This window comes from Lactuca sativa, chromosome 2, assembly GCF_002870075.4.
Source record: "Lactuca sativa cultivar Salinas chromosome 2, Lsat_Salinas_v11, whole genome shotgun sequence".
In the NCBI taxonomy this organism is placed as follows: domain Eukaryota; kingdom Viridiplantae; phylum Streptophyta; class Magnoliopsida; order Asterales; family Asteraceae; genus Lactuca; species Lactuca sativa.
The window spans coordinates 84,478,267-84,499,661 of record NC_056624.2 but is presented as its reverse complement, the minus strand read 5'-3'; the positions used below and the strand labels follow the sequence as shown (position 1 = coordinate 84,499,661).

The 21,395-nt window shown below is 37.0% G+C and overlaps 1 protein-coding gene across 1 annotated transcript; it reads left to right on the top strand.

The window, feature by feature from the left end:
• The first annotated feature begins 15,033 nt into the window (after positions 1–15,033).
• Positions 15,034–17,189, top strand: LOC111893418 (protein LATERAL ROOT PRIMORDIUM 1). Its single transcript, XM_023889479.2, has 3 exons — positions 15,034–15,641; positions 15,717–16,475; positions 16,637–17,189. Exons 2-3 carry the CDS (start codon positions 15,761–15,763, stop codon positions 16,990–16,992), a joined length of 1,071 nt encoding a protein of 356 aa, XP_023745247.1. The 5' UTR covers positions 15,034–15,641; positions 15,717–15,760; the 3' UTR covers positions 16,993–17,189.
• Positions 17,190–21,395: the final 4,206 nt, after the last annotated feature.

Sequence of the window (21,395 nt, the reverse complement as noted above, 5' to 3'; positions counted from 1 at the left end):
AAAGGCAATGTCTGAAGTAGTTCCATGTCCAGTTCCAAAAGAGTCAATTTGCTTTTATTGCCAAGAGAAGGGGCATTGGAGACGAAGCTACCCTATTTACCTAAGAGATCTAAGATATGGGAGAGTCAAAACGTATGGCTCTGTTTTAGGTAAAATCCATTGACTAACTCTTTTAAGCTCCTATTCTAGATTCTTAATACATAATGTGATAAGATTACAATTGATGTTTTGTAGGATCGAAGAAAAGAGAGGAAGCTTAAGGGAAAAAGTGAGCAGAATCTAACCGTGAAGAAATGGATTTCAATCGCATTACTTGAAGATTAGATTCTTGAACTACTACTTAGAGTTAGAATTAGATTGCTATGAAATATGTATTAGCATAGTTTTTCAATGAATTGCATTGTAAGGACAAATTTTCTCCGCAATAAAATAAATTTTGATTTTATTTATTTATTGATCCTTGCAATGGCGTGTATGAAAAATTGATTTTTGAATGTTTTTATTATTAGCAATAATGGATTTGATTCTTAATTATGGAAATGTCGAAAATTTACCAAATAAGGAGAGTTTCTCATCGCCCAAGTTTCAATTAGACAGAAACTTAGAATCATGCAACTTGGTTGCACGATGAATGAGAAATTTCATATTTGGAAATTAGACTAATTCATTGACAAAGTGTCAAGTGAAGGACTAGGAGATCGAGTACGCAAAGTTGTGTGTTGATCAAAGTCCACCATAAGAGTAACAAAGATATTCGTCATGATTTACTAAAGGTTTGGTAAATATGATTATACTTATAAGATTAAGTGTAATTCTGAATTGATTGAAAAGGTTTAAATCAATAGCAGAACGAATAAGAAGAATCAAGTAGGCAGAAAGATAAAAGTTTCTCCATTCTAAGAAGAAGGGAGAGTACCTTTTATGCTTTATGATAGGTCTTAATGATTAAGAACCATATCTCAATTGATCCTCTAAGTGAGTCTTAGTACAATTGTATGTCTAAGAAGAGGAATCAAGAATTGAAGAAATGGTTAAATCGAGAAGTCAATCATACTTCGTTCCAAAACAAGTCTTAGAGTTAAGATTGTGACATTGAGTGAAAAGTATTAAGAAGGTTTATAGCATTCATCAAATGTAGAAAGTTGTGATGTCTTGGATAAGACAAAGACCAACTAGGACAAATTTATGAAGTGTTTTGATAAAAACTACATTAACTCTTGAATATTTGTTTGTCAAGAAATTTTTATTTGCAAAAGAATCTTATATGTCAAGGAGTCAGTGGGAGTCTTAACGGTCTTGAAAGGTTTCAAGAAAAAATCAAAATAAACCTTATCGATCATCACTAGCACACGAGATAAGGTTTACAACCTATCGTGTTGACACTATATTACTTCTGTGTCATTCCAAAAATGTGGACAAGCTTCTGTCTAGGGTTTCCACACATTTTTTGAGAGCCTCCTTCTCTTCTTTTCTTCATCCTCTTGCTCATGGTGTTTGTGAACCATTAGAGGAGTGACATTTTTGACTCTAAGCTTTCTAAAACCAATACAAGAAGGATTTGAGATTGTTATTGCTACATAACAATCAAGGTATGATCTAAACCCTAATTATATGTTATATTGATTATCATATTCTAGATATAGGGTTTATAGTCTTGGATAACTTGCATGTACAATAGAGAAACCTAGATCCAAGCATTAGGGTTTGTATGAGCACATAGGATGTTCTTATGACCAAAACCCATCAACAATAGCTATCATTCCAGTATTGGCGCCCCACCTTTCGGTCATTCTTCTCTATAGCTTCTTCCTGAGCTTTCCTGATACTTTCCACAATCGTCGAGACGACTTCAATTCTCAACGCTCTTGGCCTTTTCCTTTCAAGATTAACTTTCCAACTGAGAGCATCAGCAACAACATTTGCTTTACCTAGGTGGTAAAGTATCTCACAGTCATAGTCCTTGAGTAGTTCTAGCCAGCGTCGTTGCCTCATGTTCAATTCTTTCTGATTAAAGAGATATTGGAGACTCTTATGATCAGTGAACAACTTGCACTTTGTGCCGTAAAGGTAATGCCTCCATATCTTTAGAGCGAAAACTACCGCTGCCAACTCCAAATCGTGAGTGGGGTAGTTCTTTTCATGCTCTTTCAATTGTTGAGATGCGTATGCCATCACCTTTTCTCTTTGGGTCAAAATACAACCCAAACCGACTCCAGAAGCGTCACTATAAACCGCGAAATCTTCAACTCCATCGGGTAGAGAAAGTATCGGTGCTTCACATAACTTCTTCTTTAGCTTCTCGAATGCGTCATTGTGTTTTTCACTCCACATATATGTAGCTCCTTTATGTTGCAAGCTGTTAACGGAGCAGCTATCGAAGAAAAGCCTTAGATAAATCATCGATAATATCCGGCTAATCCTAGAAAGCTTCGAATCTCCATTGGACTTTTTTGACGTTCCCACTTCATCATAGCCTCGATCTTTGCGGGGTCCACCATTATTCCCTCCTGGTTAACAACATGACCCAAGAATTGAACTTCTTGGATCCAAAAATCACACTTGGAGAACTTTGCAAAAAGCTTCTCCTTCTTTAACACTTCTAATACTTCTCGTAGATGCTTGCCATGCTCCTCTTGGCTTTTCGCGTAGATGAGAATGTCGTCGATGAACACTATCATGGATTTATCGAGGAATGGTTTATAAACCCTGTTCATCAAATCCATGAATGTTGCAGGAGCATTGGTTAGTCCAAATGACATAACCAAGAACTCATAGTGTCCATATCTTGTCCTGAATGCAGTCTTCTCAATATCCTGCTCTCTCACCTTCAGCTGATGATATCCTGACCTAAGATCGATCTTTGAGAAGTAGCTCGAACCTTGCAGCTGATCGAATAGGTCATCAATCCTCGGTAATGGATACTTGTTCTTCACCTGTTATTCAGCTCTCGGTAGTCTATACACATTCTCATACTTCCGTCCTTTTTCTTCATGAATAACACCGGAGCTCCCCAGGGTGATGAACTAGGTCGAATGAACCCGTTGTCCAACAGCTCCTGAAGTTGCGTCATAAGCTCCTTTATCTCCGTCGGTGCTAATCGGTAAGGTGCCTTTGCTATCGGTGTTGTTCCTGGTAACAAGTCTATACGAAATTTCACTTGCCTATCAGGTGGTAATCCGGGAAGATCTTCGGGAAAGACTTTTGGATAATCACACACAACCGGTATATTCTACACCTCTTTCTTCTCCTTCTTAGCATCGATTACAAATGCCAAGTACGATGCACATCCTTTGGACAAACATTTCCTGGCTTTCATCAGGGATATGATTCCAGAATTCACTCTGCGGTTGTCCCTATACACCATAAATGATTCTTTTCCGGGTGGGTTCACCCTTACTATCTTCTTTCGGCATTGAATCTCAGCATCGTTGGCGCTAAGACAATCCATACCCAAAACGATGTCGAAACCGTTTAACTCTATGGGTAATAGCTCTTCGTGGAATTCGTTTCCATTTAGGTTAATGACGATGTTCCTAATACGATTACTAACAGGTACGAATTTGCCACTGGCAACTTCTACAATCAGGGTATTATCTAGTTTTTCTACAGGTAATGCTAATTTCCCACCAAATTTATGCGACACAAAGGAGTAGTTGGCTCCGGAATCAAATAGTATATTCACAGGCAAACCATTTACAAGAAAGGTACCTGAAGCGACGTCTGCTGCCTCCTTCGCAGCCTCGAGCGTCATCTAGAAGGCTTTCACCTTCGGCTTTGGTGGTATGTTGGGTCTTCCTGCCTCCTTCTTCTTCGGGAAATCCTTTGAAATGTGCCCCTCCTCGTTGCACTCATAACAGACCTTCTTAGTGAGCGTCCATTCGTTGGCATAGTGCCCAGGCTTTCCGCATTTGAAACAAGTGACCCCTCCGTCACACTTCCCACAGTGCTTCTTCTTACACTTGTCACACCACTTCGCTTCTGATCCTCCTCCTCTCGAACTAGATTTCGAGAATTTACTCTTCTTAGCAGCCCAGATGGCAGCTTTCAGAGTGGCAGTTTGCTTAACCATTAGACCAAAGTCCGCTGGTAATCCAAGGGCAAATTTGTTAACCTTGGAGAGTTCAGTTGGAATGAGGTGAGGAACAAGCTTCATTTTCTCAATAAAGCTTGCAGCGTATTCAGTAACACTCGTTCTTCCCTTCTTCAGATTCTGGAATTCGTTGTTGATCTCCAGAAGATCCTGCTCAGATGAGTATTGCATCTTCAACTGTACCATAAAATCCTCCCACGACATCTTGCTTGCTTCACCTTTGGGCATTGAATAAGCTAGTAGCTTCCACCAGCTTAGTACTCCAGATTTCAACAGAGGAACCGCGAGAGCGGTCTTCTGCCTGTTGCTACACTCACAACTCTCAAACATCGTCTCCATTTCAGAGATCCAGTTCATGACTTCCACCGGTGTCGGGCTTCCAGATAGACTCGATGGCTTGGATGCCATGAAATCCTTGTATTTGCATCCACGTCCGTCATTTCCTCCATCCTGGTGGTTTTGCCTAACTATCGGTGGGTTGGCTTGACCAACAGTCCCACTGTAGTTTCCCTCCTCAGTCTGCCCTTCGTTCAACTCGGGTTGTTCGATCTGAATAGTCTCTTCCTCTCGATTTTGCTGGAGCAAACGTCTGGTTTCCTCCATTTGATGATCCAACATCACCTGGATCATCGCTTGCACTCTGGCCATCGTGACTGGCTCAGGTGCAACTTCTTCAACAACAGGTATTTGCTGAACCACTGGGGGTTGGTTCCTATCTCCATTTGCATTCACCTTTCCGCTACGGGTCCTTGCCATCTTGATCTATACACCGAATAAGGTGAATTTAGATCTTTATTTAGGATAGACGTTTAAATCATCCTTATCACTCTGAAACGTTTACATGCTAGTTTTAATATCGTAGTTGTACGTTTAGAATCCTAAAAACATAAGGTTTCCAGATCCGGTCGGCAACAGACAATATATCCGAACAAATAACAACATATCATGCACAAAGCATTTAGCGCATAAAAGCATTTTAGGCACAATTCCTAAAATAAGCTAGTGCTCACACCTTACAATCATCGCTTAGCATTCTAAGTTTAAGTCTAGAAATCCTAAAAATTCCTAGTTCGCTTAAACTAATGCTCTGATACCAACTGTGACATCCCCATTTTCACGGCCAGAAAAGATCGATTTTGTTTATGCTTTGTTTGAAAATCAGAGTAACATTTTAAATAAAAGTGTTGCGGAATTTGTCCCAAAACAAAATATGATAAAGATTTATCAAAAGCATTTCCATAGAAATGTATTTCATTAAAAGACTTGGGATGTCACGTTCGTACAGATCAAAAGCATAAACAGTACAATATAAGTCTTACTACATTATTTCATATCTACAAGCCTATATCCGTAATCCCTCGTCCAAACATCATATCTATGCTCAAGCGCCACTACCTGTAATATATAAAACTGAGTGGGTCAGGCTTGGAAGCCTGGTGAGCGCATAGGGTTTTCAACCCATAATAAATAAGTTTATTAATTTCATAAATCAACAATAACCCGATTATCCGTTCCCGTTATCCTCACTTTACGTCCCTAAACACCTATCATAGGGACCTAGTCTAAGGATCATCATCGGGATGGACACTACTACTAAGGGGATTCCTTAACAATAAATGTCCTAAAGGCAACCATGTGGGAGATGGAGTACACCGGTGAACACATCGTTCACAAACACCTACAGGTTGCGAGCCTGCTAGTGTTCCACTGGACTGTCTAGAAGAGTCCGTGGTCGTCATCCATACTCCGCTAGATGACAGAATCAACAACATCAACATCGAGGCCTCTCATCATTTTATCACACATCACCTATTACATCTACCCATGTTTTACCACAATAGTTTTGTAGATATAAAATACATATACAGTTTAAATCATTGAAAACATGTATAAAAACGTTCATCCAGCATAGATAGCAAGTGTTCAGATAATATGCACACATAGCATGTAATTTATATAAAATACTTCATATCTATGTGTAAGCTGAAAGTAACTATGCACTCACCTGGTAAGGTGGTGACTCGGCACTCGGACAGCTCTTCGTTACTTCTTAAAACAATTTTTCCTTGACCAAAACCTAGTATTAATACCACTAGAGTTTAGTTTTAATGTTAATCGCGACTAATTAATAGTCTAGCTATTATTACTATTATATAAGCGTTAAATAACACTCAATATAACTCATAATAATAGCCCAAATAATTATTTTAAGGTCCTAATAATGTTACTATAATTAAATAAAAGCCATATTAAATATAGTATAGGCGTAACTCACTTACAGCGGGTTTTTATTAAAAACCGGGCTTCGCTGGAGCAGCGTTTCCGAGCTGAAAGCTTTTCTTCTCGGAGCCGTCGGGCGCTTCGGGGCTTTCTTCTCGTGATAGGGAGGTTCCCTAGACTTGGGAGGAGTTTAGGGATGTTAGAGAGAAGTTAGAGAGAGAAAGAAAGGTTTGAAGGTGTGAGGAAATAATGAAGAGTTCATCTCTTATTTATAGGAAGTGTATAGTAAAGTAGTCTCCAAGTTTCGTCCGTAACTTTTGCATACGAGCTCCATTTTTGTCTGTCTTTTTACCGTTGAGTTCCTATTAATGAGATCTTCAACTTTCATATATACCTCGTTAGCTAATTCTCATTCTATCTCGGATTTACAAAACTATATCGAATTCGCCGCGCTCGAAAAGTAGAGACTAAGCTTCGTCCATAACTTTCGTATACGAGCTCCGTTTTTGTCTGTCTTTTTACCGTTGAGTTCCTATTAATGAGATCTTCAACTCTCATTTGGACCTCGTTGGCTAATTTTCATTGTATCTCGGATTTACAAAACTGTATCGAATTCGCCGCGCTCGAAAAGTAGGGACTAAGCTTCGTCCATATCTTTCGCATACGAGCTCTATTATCGACGTTCTTTATATCCACGCGTTGGTATTTACGAGTACTACAACTTTCATTTAGATCCCGTCGGCTAAAAATTGACCGATCTAAAATTCAGATTTTGGGTTGTGCACTGCTATGCTAAATCTTAGAAAAATCATAACTTCCTCATACGAAGTCAGATTTGGGCGTTCTTTTTATAGATGTTCTTAGTTTAACATATTCTACGACTTTCATTTAGAGCACTAAGGCTAAATCTCGCTCTATCGTAAATTCATTATTTACACTTCCCGGTATCGTGCCGGTTCTGTCGCGAAACTTCGACAGGTCATAACTTCTTCGTTATAACTCGGATTCCGGCGTTCCTTATATCCCCATAATCCTTATTTCGACCACTACTACTTTATGTATAGATATTGGGTTTATCGCACACTTTAATTTTAACGCTTATTTTTATTCTTTATTAACTATACATTTATAATTAAATAATAAGCACAATAACACACATAATTCATATAATACTTAAATATTTTATCTTTATTACTTCAAAAAGAGTTACAATAGTTGACCTGGACTATTACATTGACAAATATGCTTAGCCCTGAAACCCGGGCATTACAATGTAGGACCCCGGTCTGCTGGGGTGAGGTTGGGCACAGCCGCACAGGGTGATGGGTCGGACTGAGGTGGTTCTGCAAACTACCGAGATGATACAACAGATTAGATAGCGGTTGCAGACCGCTCAGAGTCGGCAGAAGAGTTATGCTGATCGACGCCGATCCGAGTTGGAATTTCAGGAGGGTGACATGGTTATCCTGAAGGTCTCACCCTGGAAGGGTGTGATCTGTTTCAGGAAGAGGGGAAAGCTGGGTCCCCGCTATATTGGGCCGTTCAGGATTGTTGCCAGGGTAGGCATGGTGGCTTATAGGTTAGAGCTTCCGGAGGAGCTTAGCCGGATCCACAACACATTTCATGTTTCGCAATTGCAAAGTGTGTTATAGACCAAGAGGCAGTCGTGTCGTTGGATGATATTCAGGTCGACGAGCGCCTGAATTATGTGGAGAGACCTGTGGCCATTTTGGAAAGGAAGAAGATTTTGCGGAACAAAGAAATACCCTTAGTGAAGGTACAGTGGGAACATGGGAAGGGATCCGAATGGACATGGGAGCCGGAGGCGGAGATGCGCGAGCATTACCAGTCGTTATTTATCCCAGCAGACTTCGAGGGTGAAGTCTAGTTCAAGTGGGGGAGAATTATAACGCCTCGATTCTGAGGTATTATTTTAAATAAAAATTTCTTGGTTTTGGCCCTACTCGACGAGTCGGTAGCCCTACTCGTCGAGTAACGGTGGGTGGGATCGCAAAGTAAGTGAGTTACTCGGCGAGTCCTTTGTGGGACTCGGCGAGTAGGAGCTGGAAGGGGAAACCCTAATTTTCGGGGTTTGCACCCCTATTTAAAGAAGCTCAGGCCTCTTTCAGTCCCTTTGCATCTCTAACTCGTATGTGTGTTTGCCCATTGTGTGTTGAAGCTTCGAGAGAAGATTTTGGTGTGGGAGCTTGGGGAAAGCAAGTGATTGAGGCAAGAAGCTGGGAGGAAATCCAAATCTACTTCTGTGAACATCTCTTGGGAAGGTATTAAGCTATTACCCTCGTTTATTTCAGTCTAGACCTCCCTTTTTGAGTGAGCTTTAGGGTTTTTATAAGGATATCAAGTTGGTATGACAAGTTATGGGCTAGATCTGAAGTTGTAACTTCAGATCTGGACCCTCTTTGGATTATAGAAGCATAAAGTTCCAGCTGTGGTCGAGATTAAGGTTCCCTTGGCCCATTAAGACCCATTAAGATCTTGGTTTTGGCATTAAGGGCTTTTAAAGCAATGCATGTACGTAAAGTTTGTAACTTTACGTGATAAGTATGCTCTAGGAACCTGGATCTGTGAATTTGAGCCGTTGCATGGCTCAAAATAGGCCTGTATGGAAAAAGGACTGGATGAACTCGACGAGTTGGATGAGCAACTCGGCGAGTCGCATGAAGATGGCCATGAACTCGACGAGTTGGATGAACAACTCGGCGAGTCAGATGAGTTTTAACCAAGAACATGTTCACGTGTATATACGTCGAGTTGCAAGGAGGGAACTCGACGGGTGGCCTTAAGGTTTGATCGGGATTCAAAGGAACTCGATGAGTCACGTCGATGACTCAACGAGTTTGATTGTGCTTCAAGGGACTCGGCGAGTAGCTGGGTCTGCTCGACGAGTTGAGGTCAACATGGACTGTTGACCTTGACTGAGGACTTTGACCTTGATCAGGGGTTGACTATTGCGTTATGGAGTACCTTATAAGGTTAAGGACTTATGAGTATGTTGAACTATGATTATAGGTAGTGGAGCCTGTGTCGAGTGATCCGAGAGTTGGAGTTTACCTTCCGAGTCGACATCTGCGAGGTGAGTTATCCTCACTATATCGATAGGGTCTACGGCGCCAAGGCCGACCCTTTAGTTATTATAGTTATGGTATGCTACATGTGATTACGATCTGCTTGATTGGAATCAGGGTAGGCAGTATGTTATGTTTTATGATCCGTAGGGATTGATATGTTAGTGACCTGCTAGGTTAGTGTTCTAGAGAACTTCGTGATTTAAGATCAGTAAGATAGATATGCTTGATGTTTGTATATACCGTATATGATAGTTATGCGCACATGGTTATCTGCTTGTTGGTTGGGTTGAGGTGGTCCTGCTCCGTGCTGAAGGCCAACATACCCTATGAGCGGTCCGAGGAGACTGTAGGCCCATGTGGTGGACCAGTCATGCCGAAGGCTCGGGATAGATCTAGATAGACTGTAGGCCCAGAAGGGCGGACCAGTCAGGCCGATGGCCCAGTATGCATGTTGACTGATTGATTGTTATTGATATGGTTTCTGTCAGTTTGGTATTGGTATTTTGGGGGTAGCTCACTAATCCCTTGGGCTTACAGTTTTCAGTTATGGTTTCAGGTACTTCAGGAGACCGTAGGAAGGCGATGGCGTGACCGTACTGCTCCTCATCCTTGTGATTTTTTTGGGACACTCTGATGATAATTGATTTGGAAATGTTTTGTAAACGATTACTAGTTGTTTCTTTTGTTTATACTAAAAGTTTAAATTTGGCGTAAATTCTTTTGGATGTTACAAATAGATAGACCCAATATCTATGAAGAAAGTTGTAATGGTCGTGACAAAAATTTTGGAGATATAAAGAACGTCGAAATCCGACTTATAACGAAGAAGTTATGACATGTCGAACTTTCGCAAAAAAACCGGCACGACGCTGTGTGACGTAAAAAGTGAGTTTATGATAAAATACTTTTTAGCCTTCGCGATCTAAACGAAAGTCTTAGTATACGTTAAACCGAGCGCGTGCATAAAAGGAAAGTCCAAATCTGACTTCGTATGAGGAAGTTATGGTTTTTCTATGATTTGGCATATTAGTATGCAGCCCGAAATTCGAATATTAGATCGACCGATTTTTAGCTGACACAACCTAAATGATAATTGAAAGTTCTCATTAATAAGAACTCAACGATATAAAGACAGACAAAAATGAACATCCTTGACAAAGTTATGAATTTTTAACGGACTTTACCTGTCCAGGCCTGTTAAAATATAACTTTAAAAATAAATTCAAAATTAGCCGACGGAGTCTAAACGAAAGTTGTAGAGTACGTCGCCACCTATGTGTGGATATAAAGAACGTCTAGAACGGAGCTCGTATGCGAAAGTTACGGAATTTAGAAGTCGGGAATGGGCTGTTGCGAAGAGGGTGACGTGGCACAATCCTGACTATTGCTTCCTCCCCACGCCTTGCCGCCAGATGGTGATACTTGGCACCCAACTCGACGAGTTGGAGGCTCAGAACTCACCGATTTGAGCTATTTTTAAGCCTATAAATACCATGCGAGGCTCACTCATTTTCCTCACACCTTAACCCTTCTCTCTCTTTCTCTCTCTAACTTCTCTCTAAACCTCTCCCAAGCCCTAATACTTCCCAAGTGCTAAGAGGCAATTCCTGGAGCACCCAAAGGCTCCGAGAAGAAGAGCTTTTTAGCTTGGAAGTTTTGCCCCCGCACAGCCCGGTTCCTAACTAAACCCCCGACAAGTGAGATATGCTTACTCTATTTTAAGCAAGGTTGTAAAAATCGCTCAGTGGTAGCTCGGCGGTCGACTGGGGTCAAGCGATTAATCGGTTTGGCGGGGATTAATCGGGGACCATAAATTACTAATAAAACTATTTTAAAAGTTAATATATCCTAAGAAAAAATAGTATTTGAAAATTTAAAATTTTTAAATTTTTAAATATTTGGTATAATATTTGAAAATTTGAATATTTAAAAGTTTGAAATTTTGAGGTTTTGAAAAATTTGGTGTAATATTTGAAATTTTGAAATTTTGAAAATTTTAAAATCTTCCCGCCAAGGACCGTCGAGGGCCGCCAAGGGCCGCCGAGGACCGCCTAGCCTGTGTTTGACCGATATTGACCAATTTCCGCCAAGCACCCCTAATCGTAATCAGTTGCAGACCGCCTAACGCCTAGGCGGCCGCCTAGGCCGATATTTACAACACTGATTTTAAGTATAGCTTATGTTTAAATTTAGTATTGTTATTATGAACTTATAATCAACATATAAGTTAGTATTATGAATTATATAAGTGTTGTTATAATATCTTTTTAACTCCTCGCGGTACAGGGAATCCGGTTTTAAGGGTCGCCTGGGTTGTTGGATTTCGGAAGTGCTTTAATGTTAAAATGGTCATGCCCTCCGGTGTTCATGTCTGTCCCTGTCTGTACATAGTGGTTAAAAAGTATTGTGTAACACTTATATAATGATAATAATACTAAGACTAATAATTAGTCACGAGAAATATTAAACTAAAATCTAGTGGTAATAATACTAGGTTTCGTCGAAGGAAATTATATTGTTAAGAAGCGAAGCGCTATCCAAGTTGGAATCACCACTTTAACAAGTGAGTGCATAGTTACTTTCATCTTACACATAGATATGAAGTATTTAATATAAATTACGTACTATGTGTGCATATTATCTGTGTTCTTGATATATATATATATATATATATATATATATATATATATATATATATATATATATATTGGATGAATGATTTATACATGTTTTAAATAATTTAAACTGTATATGTATTTTATATCTACGAAAATGTTAGGTAAAACATGGGTAGATGAAATAGTTAAAGTGTGATAAAATGATGAAAGGCGTCGATGTTTACGATGATCTAGTCATCTAGCGGAGTATAGATGACGACCACGACTATTCTAGATAGTTTAGTGGAACACTCGCAACATGTAGGTGTTTGTGAACGATATGCTAACTGGTGTACTCCATCCCCCTCATGGTTGCCTTACAGACAATTATTGCTGAGGAACCCCCTTAGCAGTAGTGTCCATCCTGATGAAAATTCTTAGGATAAGTACTTTATGATAGATGCTTTAGGGACATAAAATGAGGATAACAAGAACGGATAATCGGGTTGATTGATTTGATGAAATTAATAAATTATTTATTGTGGGTTGAATACCCTATGTGCTCACCAAGCTACCAAGCTTGACTCACTCAGTTTCTTGTATTACAGGTAGTGGCACAAGAGCATAGTTGAGATGATCGGATGAGGGATTATAGATTATAGGCAAGTAGAAATAAATAAATGTTGTAAGGTCTATGTTGTTTCTGTTTTTGTTTTTGATATGTATTGACAATGACATCCCAAGATTTTAATATAATATTTATCATATTTTTGGGAACAAATTCCGCAACCTTTTTTTTAAAAAAAGATACTCTGATTTTCAAATAAAGCATAAACAAATTGGTCTTTTCTGACCGTAAAATTGAGGAAGTCACAACATAACAGTCCCATACATTCCTGCAACTTTCTTGTATGCAGCTACAGACCACACGACTAATGACAGTCCCTAAATGTGAAGCCATACAACCCGCTCTTTGACACCGATAACAATTCCTTGAAGTTTTTTTTAATCCCATCACTTTTCTTTAATCGAATACATACTTTTGAGGACATAAATTCAACCGAAACCCAAGTCCCTCCAATATACTTAATCTTCACTTCTTCAAAACCTACGTCATGAGACATCGTGTATAAATTTGGAATCAGAGAAGCCTCCTTTAAGAAGGATTACTTTCTTGATCGTATCATCAGGTGTATTATAGTCCCCAGTAGAAAGGATTACTTTCTTGATCTCACTTAAACTAGCTTTACTTAAATATCCTTTACTACCTTTAACAATTTTCGCATAGGACACCCTATTCATGAATATTCCCCTTCTTTTGCATATTGGAATTCTCCTTCAATCCTTTATTTACCTGCTCAGAATTTTCCCTATTGTTATGATTAAACCAGATTTCTCTTTTAATTCTAGCAACAGAGACGAAAATGTGAAAGTTCCCACCCAAATATTCTCAAGTTCTTTTTCCGGTTTTCTTTCATCTATGACTTTCAAGAATCGAATAAATGCAAACTTCCTACCAACCTTTGACAACTTTTGAGCAACATAGACATATACTTTTTTGCCATAATCTTGAAATTACTTCCACAAACCTTTCTCCTCCATGTCTTTAGGGAAATTCGTGACAAAAAAAAGTCACCGCCGGTCTCTCTACATCATGTTAATCGGATGTAGTTCCTGTCATCGCAACTCTTTTATTTCCAATCCTCCATTCAAAATCTTTGTACACTGTCATCCGTACTTTATTTTCCTTACTGAAAATGAAAACAAAAACCTATTATGGCTTTTGATCCTGCCGGAAAAGATGATGCCGTAAGTAAGATATCGCTGCAAAAAAGTTTTTTTTTGGTACCAAACAAACTGCTCACAAGAAAAGTTTCTAAAGGTCTATGGACGTGACTAATAACTTTTAGTTTTAGTCAGTGTTTTAAAAAGCGTGTCATGGCGTGAGACGTGACTTCGCCATTATAAAAAGTCTCATAACGTTGCTGTTAGGCGTGACACGTGATATGACGTGCCATGGCGTGTTATGACATGCGTTTTTTCGTTTGAGACACATTTTTTTCTCTCTTTGTTTTGTCTTTTATAATCGGAGATACAAATATTGTGTTTTTTGTTAACTTTTTGTTATTAGTTATTGATATAACACTTTTAAAAAGTAGTTATATTTGATATACATTTATATTTATATGGTAATATAATTATAAATTAATATAAAATCGTCGCCTTACATCACGCCTTGAAAAACGTCACGGCTCGTTAAGCTTGAGGCTTGGCTTTGCCGCCACACCACGCCTCACGTCATTTAGAACCTTGGTTTTAGTAATATTGTCGGTTGAAGCCGAATGACTTCAAAAGAGTGAAATTCTTATTCTTAATGAAGTGATATACACATGCGTGTAACAAATTGTTAAGTAGCAACCGGTAGAATAAAAAGCAAGGGATCATACGCATTATAACAAACCCAAACAAGACATTGATGATTAGGTGAGAACTTATGTACAACAAGGAAGGTATAGCTTGAATTTGAATGACTTGTGATAAAACTTTTTTCATTTTTATGAATGTTTGGATGGTAAACAATTCAATAGTAAACAATTCAATATCAAGTTTGAAATGAAGTGAGTAGATTTAAAATAAATAGTTAAGTGGGTCACACTTATAATTTATTCTTTTATTATGTTTTAAATGGTGGAAGAAATTTCCTCATAATCCCTTACACATATTTATATGTACATTGATGATGATTCAGTGAACGATGAAGAGTTACCAAGGCTAATTTTATTGTTCAGATAGAAGTGGTATTTACTATAGAACTAACGGAAAGGATTGAAAAGGGTGACTTGGGAATTGCCCAATGTATGAAGGGTCTTAATGCCCATATCCGTAATTTGAAGGTGTAGTTTTGGAATTTACATTCATAAGCTATCCACGCGCATGAAAGAAGAAGGTGGGCTTTGTTTCTTTTGTAGACTGAAGAGGGCACAGAAGTAGTAGTAGACTAGCAGTAGTAGTAGCCCAAATAATTACAAAAAACCAGAGAACAAAAGTCTTTATACTCTTTTCTTGGTGTGATTATTGGAGAGAGGAAGAAAGAGAACCCAAAACCCACCTCTCACTTTTCAAGAACTCAAAAGAAAAAAACAAAGGATTTATGCAAAGAAGCCGATGGTGATGATGGTGCTGTTGAAGTTAAAAACACACCACGAAGATAAGAACACATAATACCTTCTTCTTTTTCCAATCTTCTTTTTCTGTCTCAGAAAAGGCAAGAAGCCAACTTCCTTGTTATGTTTTGGTAGTTTATTGCAGTAGCAGTGTTCTCTGATCTTACTGCAAATCTTTGTATCAGAGCAGTAATCGTGTAGTCTCTCTCTCACACACACTCTTTCTCTCTCTCGTTCTGTCTGCAAGTCTCTTTGTGTTTAAGAGAATTTCAGAGACCCCACACCCAGCATCATAGTAATATCTATAGACAGACTTGTAGATCTTTCTCAGATCTTATAAAATCTTCTTCAACCCTATATTCGAATTGGGGTTTTGAAGTAATAAAGTTTGGGTTTTTGTCAACGAATCTCTGAGAGATTTTGATACAAATTCTAGCAGTTGTGGCTACTAGCAGGAGTAGTAGGCTGCCTTCAGATTCAGGTGCTTTTGCAGACTGGGTTGCTAATCCTTCTTCATCTTCTGCTCTCAGACCCTCTGATCAGGATCTTTCTTTAGGTTTCAATGCCGGTCCCGCCACCGCCGGAGGGGTATCTACCGGGATGTGGTCGTCAGCCCCGTCCGCTCGTCAAATCAACTACGGCCTCCCGGAGATGGGCATGTTGGGTCTTCGTGATGTGTTTGTGGTTGCTCCTTCCAGTCATCATAATCTCTCCGATCATCATTCCATCAACTCATCTGTTGCAAACGCCAACGCTGCAACCGCGCTCGGCGTCGGCGTTATTCCACTTTTGAGCACCACTCCTTGTCTCAACGTTGAAGAAGGTATGTTGAATAATCGCGGCAGCGGTAGAAATAGCAACGCCAATAATAACAGTAATTATAGCATTCAGTTCTGGCAGCAACACCCTCAAACGCAACCACATAATTATTTGAACAAGCCAATGATTTCCGATCATGGGTTTCTCCAAGGCAGCGTCGGCGGCGGCGGGTCGACGTCAACTTCAGGTTCCACCATGACTTGTCAAGACTGCGGCAATCAGGCAAAAAAAGATTGCACCCACCGGCGGTGCCGGACTTGCTGCAAGAGTAGAGGGTATGATTGTGCTACACACGTGAAGAGCACTTGGGTACCCGCTGCTCGCCGCCGTGAACGTCAACTCATGACATCAACGGGCGCTGCTACTGTTTCCTCCGCCTCAACTTCTGGTCCTAAAAAGCCTCGCCTCACTTCTCATACCACAACTAACTCACACACTTCCACTTCCAACACCACACCTCCTCGCAGTTTTGAAACTAGTTCCAGTCACCATCAAGGTATACATCAATTCATCCATCTAATTTTCTTCCTCCATTTAAAAATCTTTATATAGAATTTACGTTCTTTAATTCTGAAGCTGTAACGATGTGTTTTGAAACCACGAATCAAAAAAAGATTACGAATGTTTGCAACTATATATATTTGGGTTATTTTTTAGATGCCAGTTTTAAGGAATCATTGCCCGGACAAGTGCGTGCTCCGGCGGTGTTCAAATGTGTGAGGGTGACGGCGGTGGAAGATGGAGATGATGAATATGCATACCAAGCTAGTGCTACGATCGGTGGACATGTCTTCAAAGGCTTCCTCTATGATCAAGGAGTTGAAACAAGAGATCATTCAAACATCCCCAATTTTTCGGAATTGCACCTGGGCGGCGGTGGTGGTGGCGGCGGTAGTGGAGGGAGGAATGTGGATGGTTCATCTTCTTCACCGCTGCTTGACCCATCTGAGGTTTATGGATCATCAGGTGGTGGATTGCTTGCAGGATCAACCTATGGTAATCCAATAAATTAATACTGGTTTATTTTTCAAAATTGTCTAATTAAAAACCGAATTTTCATGGAAACTTGATTGGCTGCGTGGCATCGTGTTGTCCAATCAAATCCGCATTAGGGTTTATTTCTTGATCCCTTCGAACGTTGCCCTAAACATGTATGTGACTCAACAATTCTTTCATGCAATAATTTTGATTTAAAAGGTCTTTGCTTGAATTCCAACTTGAAATTATTCTACTCACTATCGTTATTACTAATGATTCTTCTATTTTGCTGATCACTATCAACGGTCCATATGGTGTTTAAGAGAGTTTTTAATAACAACGATAACAGTACTAATAATATTGTTCTAATGTATGTGTTTTATAATAACAAATTTAGAAAGCTTTTTAAATCAGAGAAAAAAATATAATAAAGGTTTTCACATTCTAAGATGAGAAATGCATGAATTGTAGGAGAAGCTTTAGGTGAACAATCAATCAATCTATAAAGTGAATATTTTAATTTAAAAAACAAGATAAGCTCATAATCAGAATAAAATATTTTGGAAATAGGAGTGAATGATTGTGCTTTGTTTTTTGATTGGGCAGTAGTAGGTAATTGCAACATAATTTATTTGTGATATAATGTATTTTTTTAATTATAATATGATAATATGCATGTTTTTTATTTATAATAACAGTGCATTTATAATTGTTTTTAAATTAAGTAACATATAGCTTTTTAAGTATATTACTTATTATCCATTGTAACTTATTTTTATAGTATTACTTAAAACTTATATCCATTGTAAGATATTTATGTTACTTGATTTATAGATAGAGTATTTAACAAACCTATATTTCTTCAACCATGCTAAAACGTCTTAAACGTTTTAACCGATGATAATAATAAAGTAATTCAATGTTTGTATTTCTTAAATGTTGATAACATATTGTTAATTTTGATTTGTTGGCTGACATGTATTGTACATGTAATTTGAAAATTATTTCTGAAAATCCGAATTTGAAGAAAGTGGATGCTTTTTTTTTGTTACCAGAAACATAGGGCCTTTGGTTTTCTTTAATCTAAAATTAAAAACCAAATAAAAATTGTGTATGTATGGTGTGTTTTGTGTCATAGTTGATTATTTTATTAAATATTTAAAGTATATATAGTTTACAGTGCCTACATTTTATCTCCTTTATTACCCAATTTTTATGGAACTTGGTATTGTTGTGTTGATTTTGGTTTTTGTTCTATTAAAATCAAATGTGCTGTTGATTAGATATAAACTTATCATGGATTGATGTTTTTATCATGAGAAATTAAATTATCTCATATTTTTTATTCTTAGAATTATTCCTTCCCATTAAAATTATGATAAATTATCATTCAATTTAATTTTATTTGATATATTTCTAATATAGTTTTAATAAGTTAGTTCAAAAAATATGAAAAGATGACACTTGTTATAATTTGATTTGGTTGGAATATTTGTAAACATAAAAAATAGGAATCAATTTAATTTCTTTTTCATCATACATTATGATATTCAAATTAAAATCTTCTTTGTGCTATTAGAAAATTTGACTTGGTGTGTCTATGTATTCAACTCCTTTTTTTAATTAATTGCTTTATGTATAACTGGAAACAGAAAAACTAATTAAACTCATAATGTTAAAAAAATCGGTTTTGGGGCTAGAAAGTGAAAGTCTACCGAATGTAGATAGAACATTTAGTTATTGTTTATATTAAACACGTAAAACAAAAACTGTACCATACAACTTCATTGCATGACTAATGGCTCAAAAAAGATGTTTGATGGGTAAAGCAATGTGATAGCAAGAGATGCAAAATTTAAATTGGTGTGTATATATAAAATAAAAGAATATAATTACGTTTTTCTATGCCTCAATTAAGCTATACGAACTCGTTGTAGTCAAGAAGTAGCTTTTACAATAGGTGGACAAAAAATTGTCTAATTTATTATAATTATAAACAAATGCAGGCACAATAGTTACATTAATTAAATCGGTGTCAACAAAAATTTAATTACGTTTGTAAACATACGTAGACGTACAAAAAAGTGTCCAATCATAAATAAATGTAGAAACAATAATTGCGTTATTAAAAAGGTAGTGTAAGAATGAAGTTATGATTGTACATACTAACATTAAAACCAGATAGCAAAATTGTATTTGTCTTTTCAAATCACTTATGGTATGGTAGTTGATACGACTTACGAGCCCTAGGAGATGAATTTCGATTGAACACAAAAGTATGTTTAAGTGAATGGAAATGTTTAGATCCTTAACCTACTATTTCCTAGTGATTTTTTTTAATCCACACTTTCTTATATGTCTTTATGCATAGTCTCTTGTCGTTATAAGTATCTATAATAAACCTATTATAATATGTACGTTTAAAACATGGATAACCTCTAAATGAAACTATTTAGGTGTCGGCTACAAATCGGTCAAAATTAAATGTTTGATATATGTTCTGGACTAATCAGAAGTCTATGAAGTGTCTATAAATAGTTTGGAAACATTATTTTCTCTTAACCATTAAAAAGTTGGAACCAGGTTAAACGATTGAATTTGATCAAACAACCGTTCAGATAGTGATAAAAAAAAGGTATGTAGTAACGTGGGAGACAAATTCCACGCTAACAATAGTATATTTTTTGAACTTTTTTAACCTCATATATAAAATTTTGCAGCAGCACCCCAACAGCTCGACAGAAAACGAGAATTCATAGAAGTTGTCTTAGGTTCAAACATAATAAGTATCACCTTTTTGTTTTGATTATATTATATTTTACCTCTATAACGTTGACCTTGTTGGAGGACACTCATAGGTGGCCTATATATAAAACTTTTTATTGTAAGACTTCTTTGATCTTGTGAGTAAGGACAATGTATAGATAGGTGGTTTAGTTGGATTGCAACTAGATAGTTAGCTTTTGATGGTTGAATGTGAAGGGAAGAGAGTGATAGGGAGTTTGGCTTGGCTTAAGTATGGGACAGTTGATGTAAAGTCGCTATCATTTATTACTTGGAGGAGTTGAAAGAGATCATTTTGTCCTTTATCCTTCACAACACAACTCTACGTGGCTTCAACTTTTCACAAACTTTCCCCCTCACATGCAACATTTCATTAATTCATTCTTCTAAAAACCATCACTTCAAATTCAAATCACTTAATTTGTAACTAATTTATGTCTCGTTTGTTTGTTTTCTAAATAAATCCCATCTAAACCAAACAGATTCTCAAACGAGTTTAATATTTGAATTTTGAAGCTGAGAGATTCCCACTTCGACTTTATTGAAGGAGCTGAAAAATTAATTCTGGCTAATTAATTAAAACCTAACTTATTCAACGACTTTTGAGCTAAAGCTTGAGCTTGAATTAAACATTTAACAAGCCAAAACTGAGTAATTCGTTTTATTTAGACCCCTCTTTGTGGGACAGAATGGTTTTACTTTTATGTGTACTAGTTGGCAGTTTGTATAGAGACAATATATAAATGTAACTTGTGAATAACTTTAGAAGGGTATTCTGGTCCTTTACTTGCTTTTCTGGAAATTGGGACTCGGGCAGCAGGCATGTCACTTGTGTTGCATGTTGTTCCTGCACACATAAGAACAAGTCTACATTCATTGTAATTAGAAGTCGAAACTTTTAGAGCAACACAATTAATATATAATTATAACTAGTTTATAACCCGCGGGAACTACGGTTACAAAATTAATTAAATTTTTATAGTAAAATCTAAAAAAATTTAATTAATTATTTTAAATAAATTATTAATTAAGAGATTTTTTAGATATAAATTTTAATTATTGATTAAAATAAATATGTGAAATTATATTTTATAGTTTGTATTAATTTTATTTTAATTTTTATTCTAATGTTATTAATTTAATATAATTAGAGCGAAAATTTTAAATTTTGAAATTTGAAATACAGTTAACAAGTGGCATGCATTAATTAGGAAACATAATAATATGACACATGGCAAAAGGAGAATAAAATATGTATTAATTACAATGCCTAATAGAATGACACATGTCAAAAGGAGAATAAAACTACTCTTTTATTAGAATAGAGATTGTGTTAGTTGTGATAATTATATATTACACCAGGCGAATGTTTGCGGGGTGCGTAGAAACATCTATATAACTAAAATGTTTACAAATATATGTTTTTTTTAATATAACAATAATATTGTTAAATTCGCTATAATAATTTGTATATTAAATTGATATAATATATTGATTATTTTTAAAAATATGATGATATACATCTATTAAAACTGCATAATCTCAATCTTTTGAATGACCTCTACCCGTGGGTTACTCATTAATAAAATTAAATATAATATATGGTTTAATGTTATTTATAGTTGTTGTTATTGTTAATTAATTTTTTAAAATT